Source organism: Culex quinquefasciatus, chromosome 2 (genome assembly GCF_015732765.1).
Source record: "Culex quinquefasciatus strain JHB chromosome 2, VPISU_Cqui_1.0_pri_paternal, whole genome shotgun sequence".
In the NCBI taxonomy this organism is placed as follows: Eukaryota; Metazoa; Arthropoda; class Insecta; order Diptera; family Culicidae; genus Culex; species Culex quinquefasciatus.
The window spans coordinates 82,023,371-82,044,596 of record NC_051862.1 but is presented as its reverse complement, the minus strand read 5'-3'; the positions used below and the strand labels follow the sequence as shown (position 1 = coordinate 82,044,596).

Sequence of the window (21,226 nt, the reverse complement as noted above, 5' to 3'; positions counted from 1 at the left end):
TGTAGTTACCACATACTTAACCATTATCATATAGTTACGGCACTATACAAAACCATAACGAAACTGATCGTCAAATGATGACGTTTTTATTGAAGTCAATCTAATGATTCTAACTATTTTTGAACTATTTGGGGTACAATAACCTTACACTAAACAGTTCGGATTGTTTAGACAACGTGACTCAACGAAAAAATGTACAAGTCCAAAAAGTTCAAACAATTTATCAACTTTATTGAGAACAATATAGCAAAATTCCACAGATTTTAGATTTTTATAGTCAGAACCTGTAAGAACTAAAACCTACTATAAATGCTATAGTAGAACACAATTGATGGCGGCCACATTTTTTCGATAAGTTTGTATAATCCAAATAATTTGTCAACTTACATGAAGTAAAATTACTATACACCATACTATTTTGAATTAAAAATTTCTATAAGTCCAAATAGTTCAAACAATATTTCAACAGTATGGAGTACAATTACAGTTTGTTATATAATCCAACTATATGTTAAACGATTGGTACAAAAATTTCAACTTTTATCAAGTAAATTGATCACAGTCGATTCCTCTGGATGATAGAGAACCTTCAACACCCCCACTTCTCCTCAGATTATCAGAAAACTCCCCAAAGAAGAAAAATGTTACGAGGGCTCATGAAATTGACTTTCACTATTCCAGAAAAAGTAGGCATGCTGTTCTTACCATACAACAAAAATATGTGTACTACATGGTGGACTATTACTGTTCACTATAAAATGAGTCAATTGTTTGGACTACTTGGACTTATCGAAAAATACTTGCCCCGAGCTTGCTCCTTCTAACACAACATGTCACCAAAACCACTGAAAAACCACCAACAGATATAGATCAATCGGATAAGGCGGCAGCAGTTCGGCAGCAACGTAAATAACATCACATATAATGGCGGTAAACATTCACCAACTATCGATAGAACTTAAAAATCAAATTTGATTATATCCGAAGTAGTTATCACAACAATTGTAGGGTTCATTTTTGCGGTCTTTTTTAAAGTGTCGGCAAAGTAGTGTCGGTAAAGTAGTTTTTCAGAAACTATATAGGGAATAGTAAATTTTTTGGGCAATGACTATTTGACGTAAAATCCAAGTTTATAAAAATATTTACATATGTATGAAAACCTCATATAGTTTTCTGCCTAACAACTAATTTCTCATATAGTAAAATCGACCAAAACTATTTTGGGAATGGAATTAATGGTTTGATATATCGTACATATATAGTTGGGTTACAATTTAATGAATAGTAGAGACCATTTGATAAATAGTTGAGTAACTATTTGTCATAAAGTAGTTATATAGTTCATGACTATGCGGGTTAGTATCAAAAATGCCAAAAATTACAAAAAAATAAAAAAATGCAATAATTCCTAAAATTCACAAAATTAAAAAAACCCAAAGTTTCAGAAATTCCAAAACTTACAACAATTCCAAAAAAACAAAAAATTATGAAAATTTTAAAAATTCAAAAAATCAAAATTAATAGTTCCAAAAATTAAAAACAAAAAATACAATAATTTAAAAAAAATCAACATTTAAAACATTCTAAAAAATCCAATAAGGCTTTCTAGGCCCAGTGAAAAAATATAATTTAACTCAAAAATGACGAACTCCTCTTAACAGTGTCCTGATGCAAACAATGATCGAGCTGTAGCTGTCACAGCCCTGCGAAGTATGTTGGCTGACATATCGGGCAGTCAGTCAAAAAAACCAGCTAGAAGTCGCCTGACAAAAAACTTTTGCTAGAAAGAGATAGGAAACCTGATGCAAACAAACGTCCAGCTGTCACGTAAACATACTTTGAATGTGTTGGTAAATTTCTGACTAGAAAGCCTTATTCCTTTTTTTAATTCAAAAATTATAGAATTTCAAAACTAAAAAAAAATCTAATTTTCAAATAGAAATCAAGATTTAAAAAGTTCCCACAATTCCGAGAAACCAAAATATCCAAATATTTTTATATTTTGAAATATTAAAAAAATTCTGAAAATTCCGAAAAATAAAAAAAAATCTAAAATTTCAAAATTTTTAAAAATAAAAAAAATGTTATTGAAAATTCAAAAAATCTAAAATTCCAACAACTGTATAATTTTACATTTCATTCCTATTTTTCAATCTATTACTCTTTAAAAATATGCAAATTAAGTATTCTTAAGAAATTTCCAGCAAAATGCATTTTTGTTTCTGCCCCTTCCTTTTTCCATGGTGCACCGCTTCTGCTCACATCTCCCTTTTGTCAACCGTGACGTCACAAACCGTTTGACAGTTCGCGACGACTAGCCGACCAGGCAGTCAAAGAACGAAAAAAAAAATCGAATTTGCAGCCAGAAAAACAACATCAGGCAGGAGAAACTTTCGGCAAAATCGCAAAGTTTGCATCATTTTTCCGCCGTAAAGTACGCTTCCGGAGTAAGCTGCCTCACCTGAACGATGGACGCGACCACAAAAGTGCTCGATGGATATTTGAGTAAGCAAAAAGCCGTTTTGTTTGTGGAGCGTAATTTCATCCTTTTCTAACTTAGGAAAAGCGGTCAACCCCGGTAACGCCGATCTGGACGTTTCCGCCCTGGACCAGTTCTGCATGACGATCAAGAACGACCCGAAATTGATGGCCTTGGCGCCCCAGCTGCTGGCCGTCCGGATTCAGTCGGGGAATAGTCGTGAAGCGCTGCTGGCACTTGAGGTGAGTTGGTCAATCTTTTGTGGTGTTTGATAAGGACTAGATTGATTAAAATTTTTGAACAGGCGTTGGAGGAATGCATGGAAACCTGTGGCCGAGAGTTCCGATCCGAGATCAACAAGTTTCGCTTCCTGAACGAGCTGATTAAGCTGGTTTCGAAAAAGTTCGACGGAGATCGAACTCCGCGAGAGGTTTCCGAGAGGGTAAGCTTGTCTCACTGTAATTCTCCACAGCTGCTGACTCCCTCCATCTTACAGATTCTCAACATCCTGCTCACGTGGACGACCAAGTACGACAACTGCGCCAAGATCCAGGAAGCGTACAAACTCCTAAAAACGCAAGGAATCGAGCACCATCCTCAGCAGAACGTGGTCCTTAAGACGGCCCCCAAAGCCGCAACCGATGCCAATCGAGGGTCGCTCGACGAAAAAGAGTTTGCAAAGCTGCGCCAGTTGATCAACAGCTCCAAGCAGGAAGACCGCGACAAGGCGAACCTGCTGATCCAGAACTTTTACCGCGATGACGAGCGGCGCACCCAGATGAAGCACCGGCGGCTGGCCGAAGTGCAGAAAGCGGCCGAAAACACCAAACTGCTGGACGATATGCTTTCCCAGTACCGACAGGGCGAGACAACGGAGGACGAGCTGGCGATTTACCGGCAGATTTACGAGTCCTGCGAGGGCATGCACCCGACGATTGTGAAGCTCGCGGAGGACACGCAGCACAGCGAGGGAATGTTGGGTGAGTTGTGGAATGTTTGTGGGTTGAAGAGCATTCGAAGTGGACCCTTTCTACACCAAAACACACTCCAAATTTATGTCTTGTTTCACGTAGCTCTCTGTTTCCGCTGTTCACTGTCCATTTGATAAATTTTCGTTTGGTGTAACCTTTTGAATGATTAAACTAACTTTGAAACTGTTTACAATTGCGCTAAAACTATAGGCACCTAGTGTTGAACTCGTTTGTGAAAATACAATGCATCAAATAGGCAAACAAGCCTGAAATTTCCATCGTTATTGATAAGATATTTAAATATTGACTATGCCAAACCAGTTATCAAAAAAGTATGTACTAAAACAAATATTTTAAAGTTAATCTGCAATCATGCAAAAACAAAAACAAAAATTCAAATGGTTCATTGGACCTTTTTAAAGAACAATCACATTTTTCATTAAAACTTAGACATTTTGAAAAATAATGAATTCTGATACAACTTATGATCAAATTTAGAATCGGTAGTTTTTACAAAATGCCTTTTCAACTAAAAACTTTCTGAACATACCAGATCGTTTGCTATCTTCCTGATTTTAGAAACTCAAGCCGAATTCGTATATTAACGTTGAATAACGTATTACTCGAACTGAAAATACTTACATGAACTACACGTCATTCAACGCCATTTTGGCTTCTTTCTTTCACCCTTGATCTTACCCTTTCACTTTAAGTTTGTCAAACAAACAAACTAACTCGCACTTTTTGACAGTTTGCCAGCTTTGTTTGTTTGCCTGGATTTGTTTGTACAAATGTCAGCTTGCAACTCGCATAAAAAGTGCGAGTTTGTTTGCGGTAGTGTAATAGTTCCTTTAGCAAACAAATGCAGCCAAACCAAGGATCTGACACGCATGCAGTTTTCTGAATTCACCGCCAGAGGCGCTGACAATATTGTTTACGTGTGGTTTTTGAAAATTATTTTGTTTTAAGTTTTCACTATCTTTTGCATACATATATGAGATAATTACAAGTATTACTTTAATTTTTCCACATACATAGTACAAAGTTTTACTTGACCATCCAAGCAATAGATCACAATACACTAAACTAAAAATGAAATAGATTCAATTCCTTGAAACAATATAAATTACGTTTGATTCATCCTGACCGTTGTTGGTTTAAATAAAATAAAATATTCACTCAATATATTAAATATTTACTCAATTTTCGTCGAAAAAAGATGTCAATCTTAAAAAAAAACTAAAAGCAGTTTTAATTTTTGTAAATTACACAACTCGACATTTTTTAAGTTGATGTCAGTAAACGCTCCAGTTTCGCCAAGGTATGATAGATTTGGGCTCTCTGCCAATAAATAAAATTGTAAATTTGACATTAAAATAAGACATTTTTGAACATTCGGTTAGGTTCGGTTTTCTATACATTTGCTCAAAAGCATTGAAGATTGGATCAATGTTGATGAGTGATAGAACCAACTATCATTTAATGATTCCTGCAGCAAATATCAGAGGGTACAGCGACCGTCACTATAGCTTGTGAGTTCTCTTGCTTTATCTCGTGATTTTCAGCAAGAGTATTTTTTTCTATCACTCCTTCTATTTTCCCGCTTACGAACGCTCGCCGAAGATTCTTTTGTTAGTTCAGAAAACCGCAATGAAAGAACGCGAGAGGGGGATTGGGAACCGACCACCAGGGATGCCAGATACACAGATTCGTGTTTCACAGACATTTGAGGTTGTGTCAGACATTTTTTGAGGTGCACAGACTTTTTAAAAACTTCATTTAATTGATATTTTGTAAAAATATAAATCGAAACTTATTTCGTTAATCTTCTAACGCTGAATTTTAGCCAAATGCACAGACATACACAGACTTTTTTACCCGCAACTTGTATGAGAGCAATTCTCACAGATTTCGATAATTCGATTTTTTTTGTGTTTTTTAATCCGGCTGAAAATTTTTTGGTGCCTTAGGTATGTCCAAAGAAGCCATTTTCAATCATTAGTTTGTCCATATAATTTTCCATACAAATTTTTCAGCTGTCCATACAAAAAATAATGTATGAAATTTAAAAAAAATCGGTATTTTTTGAAAGCATTTTTTGATCGATTTGGTGTCTTCGGCAAAGTTGTAGGTTATGGATAAGGACTACACTGAAAAAAAATCAAACACGGTTAAAAAAAATGGTGATTTTTAATTTAACTTTTCGTCACTAAAACTTGATTTGCAAAAAACCCCTATTTTTATTTTTTTTCTGATATGTTTTAGGGGACAATGCCAACTTTTCAGAAATTTCCAGTTTGTGCAAAAAATCTTTGACCGCAATGTACTTAAGTGAAATATCGATAAAGTGCACCGTTTTTAAGTTACAGCCATTTTTGGGTAACTTTTTTGAAAATAGTCGTAGTTTTTAATTTTTTTAAATTAGTGCACATGTTTTCCCTCTTCTGAAAAATTTTTCTGGAAAAGCTGAGAAAATTCTCTATATTTTGCTTTTATGAACTTTGTAGTGCTATTAAACTGTTACCATCTCAATTTATGGGATAACATGTTGCTATCTTTTCTCAGGAACACGATGTTGAGGTCAAAATTACGTCCTTAATTTATATTTAAAGTGAGTCCTGGATCAACCATCTACGATTTGTGGTTCTTGAGATATCGTAGTTTAAAATTGAGGTTTTTCACAATTTGCACGAGAAAGGTGAAACTTTGGGGTGGTGCCAAAAAAGAGAGGGTACCTAGTCCGTTTTGGATGAAAATTATTTTGATTTAGATTCTTGATACTGCATTTTTTCATTATGTGGGAATCTTCTAGATTTGCTAAAGAAAAGGATAGAAATAGAAAAGCTTAAAACTAAATCACAGTATGTTTGTCTATTGACGTCGAAAAACTTCGCTGTACAAGACAGTTTATCCATTGTAGATGTACTTCATCATCAGCTCACTGAGAGCTTGAATTTTTCTGCCTTGTTACGGCAGGCACGAAAGCGCGTGAGCATCTCTCCAGCAAGAGTGAAACACTCGGGAAGCGTGAAGAGATCATCACCGGTAACATCAGCAGTTGGTCGATAGAACCGCCAGCTGCTGCAGCTTTCGAGCTCGAAGTCTTCGGGGGTTGGCAGGACGCAGCCACGGAAATTCGCCGTATGGTTTCCACCACAGTTCGCGCACTTGACGCGCGCTTTGTGCTGCTGGGCGTTTTCCCCCGGCTGGTCTTTCCGCCGGAGGACTGCATCTTTCTTGGTGTAGTGGGTCTCACCGCATTTTACGCACCGGGGTGGAAGATTACAGTTTCTGGAATCGTGTCCGAATTTCTGACAGCGGTGGCGTCGGTCGGATTTTCGTGTAGAATCGCATCGTCACAAAGAAGCCGTCCAGTGCTTTGATCCGCCGAAGATCCTGGACTATATTGAATAATGAAATTAGTTTGGCAATTCAAAAAGTTACATCACTCTCCTGTTTTGTACTTTCCCCCCTCACTAACTCCACTCACTAATATGATATCTCCTCTATAAATACCTCACATCTATTGTCGTTGTTGTCGCATCACACGCCATGCCATACTGCCAGATCTGTCTCATGAGAACGGAGTAAAAAACCTAGCAAAATTCTGGACCTTAGCTAGTGAATTTGGTTAGTAGCTCGTACTAGAGAGAACCGTCTAATTGTATTGCGTTTGCTTTTGTAAATCCGTTTCCTGTGTGCGTGTCTTTAGTTGTATTTATTTTTTTTACTAAATTTTAATTATTCAAAAATTCCTATCTCTGTTGTTAGTTTGGAGTGTTTTGTATCGTTTAGTTTTCAACATTTTCGCTCATTTCTAAGAATTCAAACTTCCTCCAAATTTATCAATTTCAGAAAAAATCTTCGAAGTAAACGACAGCCTTACCCAAGTGATGGACAGGTACCGCCAACTAATTCTGCACCAGGCTCCCTCAAACGATCAGCCGGCTGCGTCCACCGCCTCGGTCAATTCTCCTTCAGCGTCGTCAACCCACTCGAAGACGACCTCCGCCTCGATGAACATTACCGGGTCCGATCCGCTGGACACCCTGTTTGACATCTCGACCATTCCGACGGCCAGCAGCGAACCCGCCCGAAGTGTCTTTGAAGATCTCAGCGATATCTTTTCGGCCACGACGGTCAGTCCGAGCACGGCCAGTATTGCCGCCAATGGGATCGACTCTGTGTCGGCTCCAGCGACGGCCTGTTCTGTCCAAAGTGATACGATTTTGACGCCGCTGGTCGTCAACAGTAACGGGACGACTGGGATTGGAGGGGAAGTTCCTCGGTTGATGCAGCTGGCGGCCGGTAGTGGGCAGAACAACAACAAGTATGCGGAGTTGAAAAATTTGGTGTGTTTGTAGCTGTTAGAAAATCTCCAGGAATCAAAACGGTTTATTTTTTGTTTACTTCCAGAAGCCAGCCCTTGACCCCACGCTGGTGAACGGAAACGGCATCGCGTCCAAGAAACCCTCCAGCACCGGTACCAACTCCACCAAGCTAGACTCGTCCAGCACGGGAAAATCAATTCTCGACTTGGACTTTCTCGTTAGCGGTATCAAATCAACGCTGCTAGCGGGCCCATCCGCGACCCCAGCAGAAGAAATTCCTCCCCCAACCCCAGAACAACCCCTTCCGGCGATTGACGATGACGACAAGGTGCTAAGTTTGAGCACGCCCGTGGCCGAAAACATTCCGGAACCGTCGTTCCCAACACCATCAGCGGTCGTGGCAACCCCAAAACCGGAGTTTAAATCTCTCGCCGAGATCGTAATCGACCTGGACAACATCCAGCCCAGCCAAGAACCGTCCCGTACCGTTCTGGACGACAAGGCGGGCCTGCAGATTACGCTGAACTTTGCCGCGGACCACCCGCGCCCCGACGTGACAGTAATCGTGATCTCTACCATCAACCAGGGCCGCGACCCTATCCCGAGCTTTCACTTTGACGCGAGCGTCCGGAAGCCGTGCAAGTTGCGCCTGCTGGACGCGTCCGGGGCCAGTCTTCCCGGCACGAAACCATTCCGACCGCCGGCCGATGGCGTCACGCAGGTGCTGCTGCTGGCGAACCCTTCCGGCGAACCGGTCGACCTGACCTGCATCCTGACGTACTGTGTGGGTGATGATCCCGATCCGGTGAAGGAGTCGATCGTGATGAAGGACGTCCCGTTTGTGAGGGATTAGGCAGCGCTTTTACTTAATCGTTTCGAATGCGGACAGACTGTGATGATTCGTTGGACATTGTGTGGTTAGGATTTACGTTATTATGTTTTCTTTCCCCCCGAGCGTAACAAATCAAACTGATTTAATCAGAGGCAGCTTAGTTTTCACAGGAATTGTTTTGAATTAGATTATCTTTTGTTGTTTGTTTTAGAAAAAGTGACCAAAAATGTGTTGAAATTTTTTGCGTGATTCAGTTTCTGTCGAGAACAAAAAGTCGACGAGTTTTACTCAATAATCCCCATTTTTTACATTTTAGGGGAAATATGCCCATTTTAATCACCCTAAGCCGTTCGACCAATTCTCATCACTTTTGCCGTTTTCCGCTATTAAATCAAGATTTTCAGATGTATCAACAATGGAGAGTTGCTTGCTCACTTTTGTTTGAGCTATTTATTCCTTTGGAACACTCAAAAACACTTTATAAAAGCTGTAATTCATGATCAAAGTGCTGATAGGCCGATAATAGAAATAGGCTGAAAAAGGGTATAGTTCCCCTACTTTATTTAAGATTGTGAACGATGTATCCTAGCAAGATTTGCAAGCGTATAAACATGGAATTATATAGCCTAAATCACGATTATAAGCAATGTGTTTGGTTTGGTTTGAAAGAAATTTCCAATAAAAAAAAAAATAAAATGAAATCATTTACCGCATAAACATGAACCCTGACCACTACCCTCTATAACTAACTTAATTTCTGGCACACGTGGGGTTATGGACATCGTTTGGAACATACCCTTAGTAGCAACCTGTGCTTACTAACATTCCCGTCCCATCGCCTAGATCTACAACCTTACATGGCGGGCGCCGTTATTGGCCAATATATGTAACCTGTTATGTACTCCCTAAGAATTGCTGGCAGAGCGACAACTGACCAAAGGGATTTTTCTCATAACCCTTTTGACACACGCACATGCCCGACTACCGTACATATTTTCAATTAAAACTCGGGACTCCGGCAAACAAAATCAACCAAACTTTAGGAAAATGCACAAAATGTTCAACCAAACAACATGTCTTTGTTATTGTTTACATTGCGTGCTCTATTTTTTTAATGTTATTTAAGGTCAAACATTAAAACCCTAGTTAAAACCCGTTTTTTCTCGGAACGTCAAGTCAAGAGTGACGTGCAGGCCAAAGATTGATACCTAAGAGCATGCAATGGCACTGACCTTGTTGCGTGCTCTTCGGTTGACGTCCACGTAAGGAACATCCTGGAAGGAGCGTAACTAACTACATCCGTAGTTCTGTTAGATCATCCGAATTATCTTGATCAGAACAGTATAGCTCTGGTTCCTTGCGAGTGTCCTATTTTCTTACCTCCACGTTGGCTTGGTTTTCATGATGACCTAGCTGGTGGCCTGTGGAAACGGATCGTAAACCTTTGACCACCGCGGGTCAGAGTCGAGACGGCTAAAAGAAAGGGGCGCGACAATGTGGGTAAGGGAAGTAATTGGGTACTAAAGTCCTATGTCAATTTTTATGTACAACGGTAAAAAACACGATTAAAAACCATTTCTGACGAGATTTCTGATCACTTTTTTTCATTTTAATGCAAAATTTTTTTTTGACAAGACAACATTTTTTCAATTGATCAACTATGGTCCCCTTGGAACGAGCTGTCAAGTAGGAGCTTTTCTGTCAAGAAGGACCACGAGGTTAATTTTTCGAAATTGATTTAAAAATCCATTTTAAACTCTTTCTGCTCGTACAAAGGGTCATTGTACTCAGAAAAATAAGCTTTATCGCTGTAAACAATAATATCAGCAATCTAAGCTTCATTTTAGGACCCAATTTGTGATTGTAGACGGTATTGTTTTGATTCGCAGTATGTTGAGTCAACTGCTGTGGGTGTACCTGAAACATCGCACAACGGGGTTTCTCTTCTCTTCATTCTCAGCTACCACCTATCTCCTATTTTTATTTTGCTCTTCTGATTCCCAATTCTTCACTGATTCTTCTAATTAATATCCAACATTTGATTTTATTTTACTAACTTTTGATTCTCTTATCTCTCAAAGCTTTTCCACTCTTTTATATCAATTGATACTGCTGTAACAATCTTTGTTTTGTTTTTTTCCCTTAAAAATATACTTTTCCTTAATGTACTAGTAATATCAAGTCTATTTATCATTCGCCTAATCTTTTTTGATTTTATTGCGAATTTATTTATTTGAATAATTCTTTATCTGTCCTATAAATTATCATTACTATAATCTAAGCTTGTTTTGTATCTCTATTTATTAACTATTGTCTAATTTTACATCTAATACATCTAGCTTCTCATTTTTATTCTTCAAAATACGCTCATCATTCTCTTACTATTGATACTTGATTTTTATAAAATAAATACTCTTTTACTGTCTATTGTTTTCAATCTTCACCCTTTTTTCAAACAAGTGAGGTTTGAGCCCTTACTCAATTTATGGAATGGTTAAACGATTAACACAAATATTACTATTGTATTTTTGGTAAACTTTTATAACATGCTTAGGACCAAAAATTGTAACAAAACACCGCGACAAAAGAAATAGCAACAGATAAACAGACTCAACAATAGGGAAGATTTCAGGAGAAAACAATACACAGTAAATAACAATAAATTTTTGAATTCAAACTAAAAATAAAACAGTTTTTGCTTTAATGAAAGTTGATAGGCACACTGTAAACGGTTAGGCGCTTATACTTACATCAAACCCTACGTAATGTACCACCCCCGGCCGAGTTAAAATGCGTAACCGGAAAAGAAGGTGTGCATGCCTGGCACGAACACTCAAAGCATGTTCTAGCGTGCTGCTCGTACTGACTCAGAGCAAGGGTGAGATGTAGGTGTAAGGGCAGTGCGTGTTCGTCGGGAACCTAGTGCATAAGATCGGTCAAGGCCCGTTCTTACACTGAAAATTGCGAATTGCGAATTAAAAACTATATCAGCTTCTTTAGTGATGGTACATTTAACGTACAAATAAAGTTTGAACATCTTAAATATGATTTCAACAAGAAAAACTATGACTATCAAAGTCACCCCGGAATTTAAACTAAGAATTTTTAATGTAACTCTTTTTCTAAACACTATTGAAACAATTTTTTTTCCAAAATAGTGCATAGACTTTGTGTGGCCTACCCCAGTACATGTTTTAAAAATAATTAGCTTGAGAAAAACCTTACCTGTTGGAAAATATTCCAAAAACAAATTGAAATCCTATCAAAGTCACCCCGGTTTACGGTAGTTCAAGTTCTTTCTGATTTTTATTTAAACTTTTTTATACAAAAAAAAACAATATACCAAAATCCGAATTTTTAAATTTCCGAAAATTTGCAGCTTTGAGCTGGGTGCTGAATAGTGGTTCGCAAAACGGCCTCAATTTTGAACTGTCAACGTGGAACCAATTCACTGTTCGCCAAAAGTAGAGAGAATTGTTATCGATAATTAGAAATTGTGTGTTTTTTTTGCAAGAATGTATGGTTTGAAGGTTGAAGGTGAACTCGTCATTTTTTTATAATTCTTATGCCGTTACAAATATTTTTTGAAGTGACTCTGTTGTATCCATCCAGAAGCTGTCTTTATTGTTTGGTTCCATTTGAAAACCTGCTGGTTTAGTGAAAATCTTAAATTTGTTAGATCAGCTTCGCTAGAATTAGCGAACTTTTTTCGCTGGACTAGGAAGAGCTGCAAAATCAGCCAGGGATTTTTTTTTTCGAATGAGCCCACTTTGTTTACTAATCTAATCTAATCTAATCGAACACAAGCGCAGCCAGTCCGAAGAAAGCATCCGGGAAGAACTTATGGTTAGATTACGCCTCAAGTTCTTTCTTGTCATTATTAATGATTGCAGTACTTTCGAGAACCCCCGAAATGTATTACATTCACTAAAGCGGCCCGGCCTACTGCGTTGCATTTAACCGCAAGAGACAGATTCTATGAACGGAACCCACATTTCATGGAATCATCAGGGGAAGAAGAAGAAGTGAGGACATACCGTACCAACCACTTCGAGTTATTTATAGAATATGGTGTGTAGTGTGTGTAGGGGAAACGTTGGGAAAGGGATTGTTGTATTATATAGTACCGTAATCTGGGGTGAATCGGGACTGCAGTTTGAATAGGGACAGCAGTTTCTAGAGCACTTAAAGCTTTTAAATTTGGAAATGGATGTACACATTTTGTTGGCCTGAGTCTGTTCTAACCGAAACCAACCAGAAAAATCAAAATATTGTGCTCCAACATGGTTAAAACTGCTGTCCCAATTCGCCCCATGTGTCCCGATTGACCCCAGTTTACGGTAAATGACCTTGTGACATTATTTCACCACTACGGATTAATTCACTCAAGGGTTGTCAACCCCTCGGTGGCCGAGTGGCAAGAGCATCTGACTACCAATCCAAAGGTGTGAGTTCGAATCCCACCTGATTCCATGCGTTTTTTGTTCATATTCAAAGTTCAATTATAGCCGAATAATTTCAAGGAGACCGGTCGGGAATCGAACCCGGAACCTTCCGCTTATGAGGCGGGAGCCGTAGCCATTAAGCCACGGGCCGGTCTGAATGAGCCCACTTTGTTTACCTCTACAAAGTAGGAGGCTGTTTAAGCACAAGCATGACTTTTTTCTTACTGGTAAATGAGCTGTATTATAATCAGTAGTATGTGTTCCATTTTGTCTAGTTTTGCTGGAAAATTGTGTGTGTTTTCAAGTATCGATCGGTTTGAAGATTTTTTCCTTTTTAACGGGTGACAAGAACTGTGGCGAGAGTGTCTTTCTGCGAAGTCGTGGATAAATTCCCTGGCTGATTTTGCAGCTCTTCCTGGTCCAGCGAAAAAAGTTTGCTAATTTTAGCGAAGCTGATCTAACAAATTTAAGATTTTCACTAAACCAGCAGGTTTTCAAATGGAACCAAACAATAAAGACAGCTTCTGGATGGATACAACAGAGTCACTTCAAAAAATATTTGCAACGGCATAAGAATTATAAAAAAATGACGATCTCGCCTTGAACCTTCAAACCACACATTCTTGCAAAAAAAAAAAACACACAATTTTCTAATGATCGATAGCAATACTATCTTCTTCTGGCCTCTTTTGGCGAACAGTAAATTGGTTCCACTTTGACAGTTCAAAATTGAGTCCGTTTTGCGAACCACTATTCAGCACTCAGTACATAAACAACTGCAGTAAAAATTGGGTGCGAGTTTATGTCGCAAAAAAAAGTTTCGTCAATACTGAGCTATTTAGGAAACTAATGCTTTCAAAACAATAGTGAAGACGTGCATAATGTATCTTAAATTTTTTTTGTTAAAATGTCGAAGCCATTGCTCGTTATTAAAATTTCATACATTTTTTATGTTTTCCGGAATGATCCTAACTATCTCCCCATCTTTTAGCTATTTCGAAGGTTATTTTGTAACTTTTTTCCTTCAGTAAATCTCGATTTTTAAAGCATCCGCAATCTCTGTTCCATATTTTAAAATAATCAGCTGTTGAAAGGTAGTCTACATCTCAGCTTAGGATAATAATTTTTTTCGACAGCATTCGACTATATTCAGGATATTCATCGACAATTTATTAAAATGTCAAAGTACAGTCATCCCACATATTTGGAACACCCACAAATTCGGAACACTTTTGTGGTAAATTGTCAATGCAAAATGCAACTTTTCTGTCGACCCTACTATTTTTAGGACCTTTATTTGGACATTCTCTTGCTATTTCACTACTAAAAGAAGTACTTTTTAAACAAAAACCTGCCTTTCGAGACTATTTTATCCAGAGCAGATACAACTTGATACAAAACGTAAAAATATACAGCCGGTCTATACAACAATCGAAAGATCGCAAGAATAGCTTTTACATGAAGGTAAAAGCAAATCATTATGTTCAATTATCGATTTTCCATGATTTGTTGAACATTGGCTGATCTGTAAATTGTTCCGAATATGAGGGATGACTGTATTTTAAATTTGTTAGAACCTTGAAAGTTTTAGTAAGGAAGCGTTCTTTTATTACGTAACGCAGTAGGGGGGGAGGGGGGTCGGAGGCCGTGTTACGCTCCATACAAAATTTTTAAAATTTGTATGGAAATTTTGTTACGATGGGGGGGAGGGGGTCTAAAAGTCCGATTTTTCGCGTTACGTAATAAAAGAACGCTCCCCATCTTATCAGCCTTGTAATGATTTTTGGAAAAATAAGATCATAATAATAATATTTATATGGCCTGGTTAAAAATTAATACTCAAAAGCTGATCCATTGAAAAAATATATCAAAAAACGAAGTGGTTAAGTCAGGCCTGCCCAACGTCCGGCCCGCGGGCCGTATCCGTCCCGTAAAGCCATTTCAACCGGCCCGCGAAGGCTTTTCAAAATTGTTCTATGACCGGCCCTCAACTCAAGGCTATTCATGAAATATTAAACTAATAAAATGAGTGTATGAATAAAAAAAACTGTGTAAAAACTGTGTAAATTCAAATAAGAAACATTCTGTTTGTTTTTTTTGCTTTTGCAATAAAATGTTGCTGATTCAATATATTATTTGAATTTTGCCTTTTCTTTTTCAAAATCTAACATTTTTCATAATTGAAATTAATTCTTATGATTTATATATTAAATATTAAACTGAAAAATGGCACAGGAAAATTAAACTATCCGATTCGTTTGAATGTAAAATATATATAAAAAATAGATTTTTTGTCAAAAATTTATGAAGACACACTAAATTTAAACTTCTTTCAGTTTTTACTGTGTTTACTACAAATTGATGCATCTCTGTTTTGAATAACATGATTAAAATTTATTTTTAAATAAATGAGTAAGCAAATAATAATGGAATTTTTAAGAACAACTTTTAAAAGCAAATTATTCATACTGAAAAGAAAGATCACTGCAAATATTTATGAACAAAAAAATATCAAAATGAGTTAAGAAATCAGGGAAAAAATTTCATTTTTTTCATAAATTTCAATAGTTTACTGAAATTTGAAAAATAACGAATTTTAAACTATTCAATTTGTGTTATATTTTGTTATAAATTTGAACAACAACGTAAAATGTGTTTTTTTTTGTAAGGAGATTTGAACCCAAATTAAGTTTTAATAAATTTTATCATGCCTCTTTGATTTTTGAAATATATTGTTGTGTTGAAGAAATTCGGCTTTTAAAAAATTTGCAACGATCAATGAATTTTTGATATATTTTTTATAGTCAATGATAATAAAACACATTTTTTACAGTTATTTTTGTTTTTCTTTTCAAAAACCAAGAAGCTTATTTGCAATACTAGTTTATTTATTTGTTTACCTCAAAAGAACCTTTTCAAAATTATATTATGAAAAAAATATTGTCATCTTTTTCAACTTTTGTCAAACATTAGTACCGGCCCGCCACACCTTCAGAAAAATCAGATCTGGCCTGAAGGGCCAAAAGGTTGGGCACCCCTGGGTTAAGTTTATCAAAATCGAGTTTTAAGATCTGTAATTGATTGATATTCTAAAACTGATTTAACTTTAGACTACCTTCACTACCTTAATGCATAACTGATTAGGTTAAGAGGTTGACATTAGGAGGAATTAATTCCGACTTTGTTGAAAATATTAAACTTTTGTTTTCTCTGCATATATCTAGATCATAAAGGCCAATCAAATACCCCGCTAACTACCAATAATTTGATCACATCTTTCTTTCAAGTCTCGTTCCACAGCTAAAGCCCGTCGGTCCCGCTTATTGATTGGCGCAATTAAGATGTGTCTAATAATGCAATCAATTTTTCAAATTTACACCTCCCACATCACATGCTCGCGAGCGGTTCAAGCAACCACCAACATGACCAACACTGAGACGATTATGCAAAACTGGTAGTTGGACTCCACTTCAGATGGAGCGCAGCGATAGTGTGTGCTAAACAGTTTTGATTGATTGACACTCTCACTTCGGCTTCGGTCGCTCCATTCGGGTGCAGGAAGACAGGCAGGACTAAGTAATTCCCCGGTCAATGAATAATTAATCAGCTTCAACCGACGAAAAACATGTGTACTTGGTATCTGTCGAGAGTGTTAATGAAGACTTTGCCACTGGACCTTAAGGTGACACCTCTGGTATTCAGTGGCACTGGAGTTGCTTCCGTTTTTGTTTGTACCCTTGGCCACTTATCGACCCCACTTGGTTGTGTACTTTTCACTTTGGTTGGACGAATTTTGAGACCCACGATTGTTTTGCCCTAATACCTAGTTGGTGATGAGAAAATATATGTTTTTGTTTTGTAAAGCTCAAGAAGATTGTTTGCTGTAAACATGGACTTTGTCCCCGAACTTTATTGAACATACCGCAAATAAATTGAAATTGAAAAGGTATATTAATAAAATATCAATTCAATAAACATATTGCTCAATAAGCTGGTAGCTAAAATTCAAAATAAATGGGATATTTTTCAGGAAACACGAGTTTAAACATTTGTTATATGTTTAACATATTTTTGAATTAAATATACTTTATTGAATCTTTCTTATAATAATTACATTTGGTTTACATAATAAGTGGTCAGCTGTGGCTCTTCAGCTTTAGTTTGCTTTTCGTGATTTAAACACTGTTCATGTTCATAACTTTAAAAGTATATGATATATCATTTTTGTAACACTAGGTACAATGAAGAAAAAAAAATAAGAAAACATAACCTAACCTAAAACTAACTTAATCTTACCATAAACTAAACCAATCCTTGAATCAAGGGGTATTCAGATATAGCACATTTTTCCCTGAATTTCAAACATTTTTCTTGAATCTTCTGATCCAACATTTTTACTTCTGCTAATTCATGAACCTCACTTGATCTTGTCCAGCCAGGAACATTCAAAACCATTTTGAGTACCTTGTTTTGGACACGCTGGAGCTTCAATTTATGAGTTCTAGCGCAACACTCCCAAACAGGTACTGCATACTCAATAACGGGGTAAATTATTTGTTTGTAAACTGCTAGCTTATTTTTCAAAGATAACTTTGATTTTCTGTTAATTAAAGGATACAAACACCTGATGAGAATGCTGCACTTGTTCAATATTTTATCTACATGCTGTCGAAACAATAGTTTCGAGTCAAGTATGAGACCTAAATATACAACTTCCTTTGACCAGGGTATTGAAACATCATTCATTTTAATCAAAACATCATCCTTTGGGACAAATCGGGCCGATTTGGAAAGTGGAAAAATGATGGTTTGAGTTTTGGCTGCATTTATGCGAATTTTCCAGTCGCCAAAGTATTCGGAAAGAACGTCAAGACCCTTCTGAAGACGGCCAACTAAATATCTGGTTATTTTACCCTTATAAATAACGGCAGTGTCATCAGCAAAAAGTGACAACACACCATTACCAGGAAGAGTAGGCAAATCAGATGTAAAAATATTGTACAGAAGTGGGCCAAGAATACTTCCTTGGGAACCCCAGCATCAATGTTGAATAATCCAGAAGCAATCCCATTCAGAAAAACCCTGAACGATCTCTCCGAAAGATAGTGCTGGATAATTTTGATAAGATACATTGGAAAACCGTATAAATACAGTTTATGTATCAAACCATCATGCCAAACATTGTCAAAAGCCTTCTCAACATCCAACAAAGCCATAGCAGTTGATTTAGACTCAAGCTTGTTCTGCTTGATGATTTTAGTTACTCTCGTAAGCTGATGAGCAGTATTATGCCCCTTTCGGAAGCCAAACTGCTCATTCAAAATTATATTATTATCGTTGGTAAAATCCAAAAGCCTTGAATAGATGACCTTCTCAAAGAGTTTGGACAGACTACTCAAAAGACTAATGGGACGATAACTTGTTGGCGATGTTGGATCTTTTGAGGCTTCAAAATTGGTATGACTTTGCCCAGCTTCCAATTGGTGGGGAAGTAACCAAGTTGCAAACATTTATTGAAAATATTGGCTAGATGTTGAAAGAACTGATCACTCTGTTTTTTCAACACTAGATTAAAATGTTATCAAAGCCAGGAGCTTTCATATTTTTCATTTGTTTAACTGCAACTTTGACTTCCTCACCAGAAACATGGGAATCTGCAGGAAATTCAAAGGTAGAGTCATTGATTGTTGAAATACTATTGGCAACTGATGTTTCTTTACGGCTGGTCATGGAAGCGCCAAGATTATGTGAACTAACAAAATGAAGCCCAAGTGCATTTGCCTTTTCCTCGGATGTAATCAAAGGAGAATCCTCAACAATAAGAGGAGGAATAGGCTTTGGTTTGTTTTTAAGAACTTTTGAAAGTTTCCAAAATGGTTTTGAATAATTCCCAAGCTGGCTTACATGTTTTGAAAATTCTTGATTTCTGATATTGTCAAGTCGGTCTTGTATGATTTTGTTCAAATTGTTAACTGAAATCTTTTGTCATAGTCCCCAGTCCGTTGATATTGTCTCCTATAAACATTCCTAAGTCTAATCAAGTGTTTAGTATCTACGTCAATATCAGTTACCTTAAAATTAACAGGAACCTCCCGAACGTTGGCAGCCTCTGCTTGGTTGATAGCCTGCTGGATCACCTCCAGCGAACGATCAATATCGGCAGAAGTTTCCGGGTGTTGATCATAGTCGATGTTGCTGTCGACCACTTGCTGAAACTGCTGCCAGTCAACGTTGTGGTAATCTTTCCGGGTTGGTTGCCGCTGCGGAGTAACGGAAGCTCCAACCTCCACAACCACCGGATAGTGATCAGAACTCAACTCTTCAAACACCTCAGGATGAGCCACGTTCTCAGCCATATTGGTAATGAAGAAGTCGATGATTGAGTGATTCCCAGACCGAGCCACCCTCGTTGGACGATCCGGACTCACAACGTTGTAGTATCCGTTTTGCAGATCGTTGTGCAGAATCACTCCGTTCCGATTCCTCCTGCTGTTGCCCCAAACTTCATGCTTCGCGTTGAGGTCACCAGCGATGATGTACTTTGCGCTCCGCCGTGTCAGCTTCTGGATATCGCCCTTCAGTTTTGCTGCTGAACCATCTCTGGCATTCACCTGACGTGGGCAGTATGCAGCAATGAAGAGTACTGGGCCAACCGAAGTGGGAATTTCCACCCAACGGCCTCGATGATGTCCAGCTTAAAGTGTGGCAGCCGGCGTGGCTTGAGATCACGATGAACAGCGACAAGCACACCTCCTCCTCCAGAGGTGGTCCTGTCGAGCTGCGTCGCGATCTTGTAGTTTTGCAGATAAACTTTTTCACCGGGCTTCAGATGAGTTTCCGTGATGGCAGCTACGTCGATCTCCTTCTCGCGAAGAAAATCCACCAGCTCTAAGTTCTTCCTCCTAATGGAGCAAGCGTTCCAATTCAGCAGCTTGAGGGACCTACGATCCATACTGGATGACGAACGAGGTCAGCACTTCAATCTGCTGGGTCTTGGTTTTGCATCCACGCAGTGCAGCGGACATCTGTTTGAAAATATTGAGGAGTTCGGTTGAGGTGTAAAGATCATTACCATTTTCCTCAACTGCTGGTTCTTGGGTTGGTCTTGGCTCCTGGCTGAAGCCCGGTGGTGGCGGTCTCGGCTCCTGGCTGGAACCCGGCCGTGGATGATTCATCTCAGCTCTCTTCCTGGGATCCAACGGCAACGGTGCCAAGTTCGGGACCTGGCGTCGCGGTTGAAGAGGTGGAAAATTTTGCTCCACCAGGGCTGGAGGAGTTCTACGACGCTGAGGCTGATTCTTCGTCGATGCTTGCTGCCGAATTTTCACGAACTCAGCTCTCTTGGGGCACTTTCGGTCGGTTGACGAGTGCTCACCGTTGCAGTTGAGGCACTTCACCAGCGAATCTTGGATGCACTGGGATGTGATGTGCGCATCGGTACCACATTTGGCGCAACGACGCTTCAGGTGGCAGTTCTTACCTCCGTGCCCGAAGCCCAGGCAGTTGAAGCATTGTGTGACGTCACGATGCACTGGTCGGTATCGCTCCCACGACACGATAATGTTGAAAACCGCTCGGATTGCCTTCAGCTCAGGAAGCGTCGTCGATCCCTTAGCCAAATGCAGCAGGTAGAGCTGGTCACGGTACTTGATGTCTTTGTTGCGTCGGCTCATTTTGTGCACGGCCAACACATCCAGTTTCAAAACTTTTAGCTCGGCAGCTAATTCCTCCACTGGCATGTCGTACAGACCTCTGACGACGATTTTGTACGGCTTATCCATGACGACATCATGGGTAAAGTACTCCGCCTCGTTTTCGGTCAAGTAATCCTTGACCAGTTGATAGTGCTGCCTGGATTGCACCAGCACCTTAAATCCGTCCTGACACAGACGAATGTTGCCTTGGACTTTCCCAGACTTGATGAGTTCAACCAGCCCCGCTCGAAAGTCGATCGTTGCTGCTGATTGCCTCACATAGAAAGGAGGCAGTTTCTCCTTTCGCTGTTTCACTTCATTCTCCTTTGCTTCCGCTACCTGGTCCTCGTCAGGCAGTCCAGCAAACTTGTTGTTCTTCAATAGCTGCTCCTCGTGCGATGAAGAGTTCTCCTCCTCCTCATCCATCGGTACAGTACCGTCGCTCTTTTTCGTCTTTTTGCTGTTCGATGTCAC

The 21,226-nt window shown here is 38.6% G+C and overlaps 1 protein-coding gene across 3 annotated transcripts; it reads left to right on the top strand.

Moving 5' to 3' along the window:
- The first annotated feature begins 2,305 nt into the window (after positions 1-2,305).
- LOC6043497 (ADP-ribosylation factor-binding protein GGA1) lies at positions 2,306-9,039 on the top strand. Of its 3 annotated transcripts, none has more exons than XM_038255458.1 (7): positions 2,306-2,505; positions 2,561-2,721; positions 2,784-2,921; positions 2,976-3,459; positions 7,018-7,080; positions 7,306-7,802; positions 7,870-9,039. In XM_038255458.1, the coding sequence occupies exons 1-7, from the start codon at positions 2,469-2,471 to the stop codon at positions 8,632-8,634; spliced, it is 2,145 nt and encodes a 714-aa protein (XP_038111386.1). In that variant the 5' UTR covers positions 2,306-2,468; the 3' UTR covers positions 8,635-9,039. The 3 variants fall into 3 exon arrangements, with proteins under 3 accessions (XP_038111386.1, XP_038111385.1, XP_001859412.2); XM_038255457.1 differs by having other exon boundaries at positions 2,307-2,505; positions 7,867-9,039; XM_001859372.2 differs by lacking the exon at positions 7,018-7,080 and having other exon boundaries at positions 2,308-2,505; positions 7,867-9,039.
- The last annotated feature ends 12,187 nt before the right edge of the window (positions 9,040-21,226 follow it).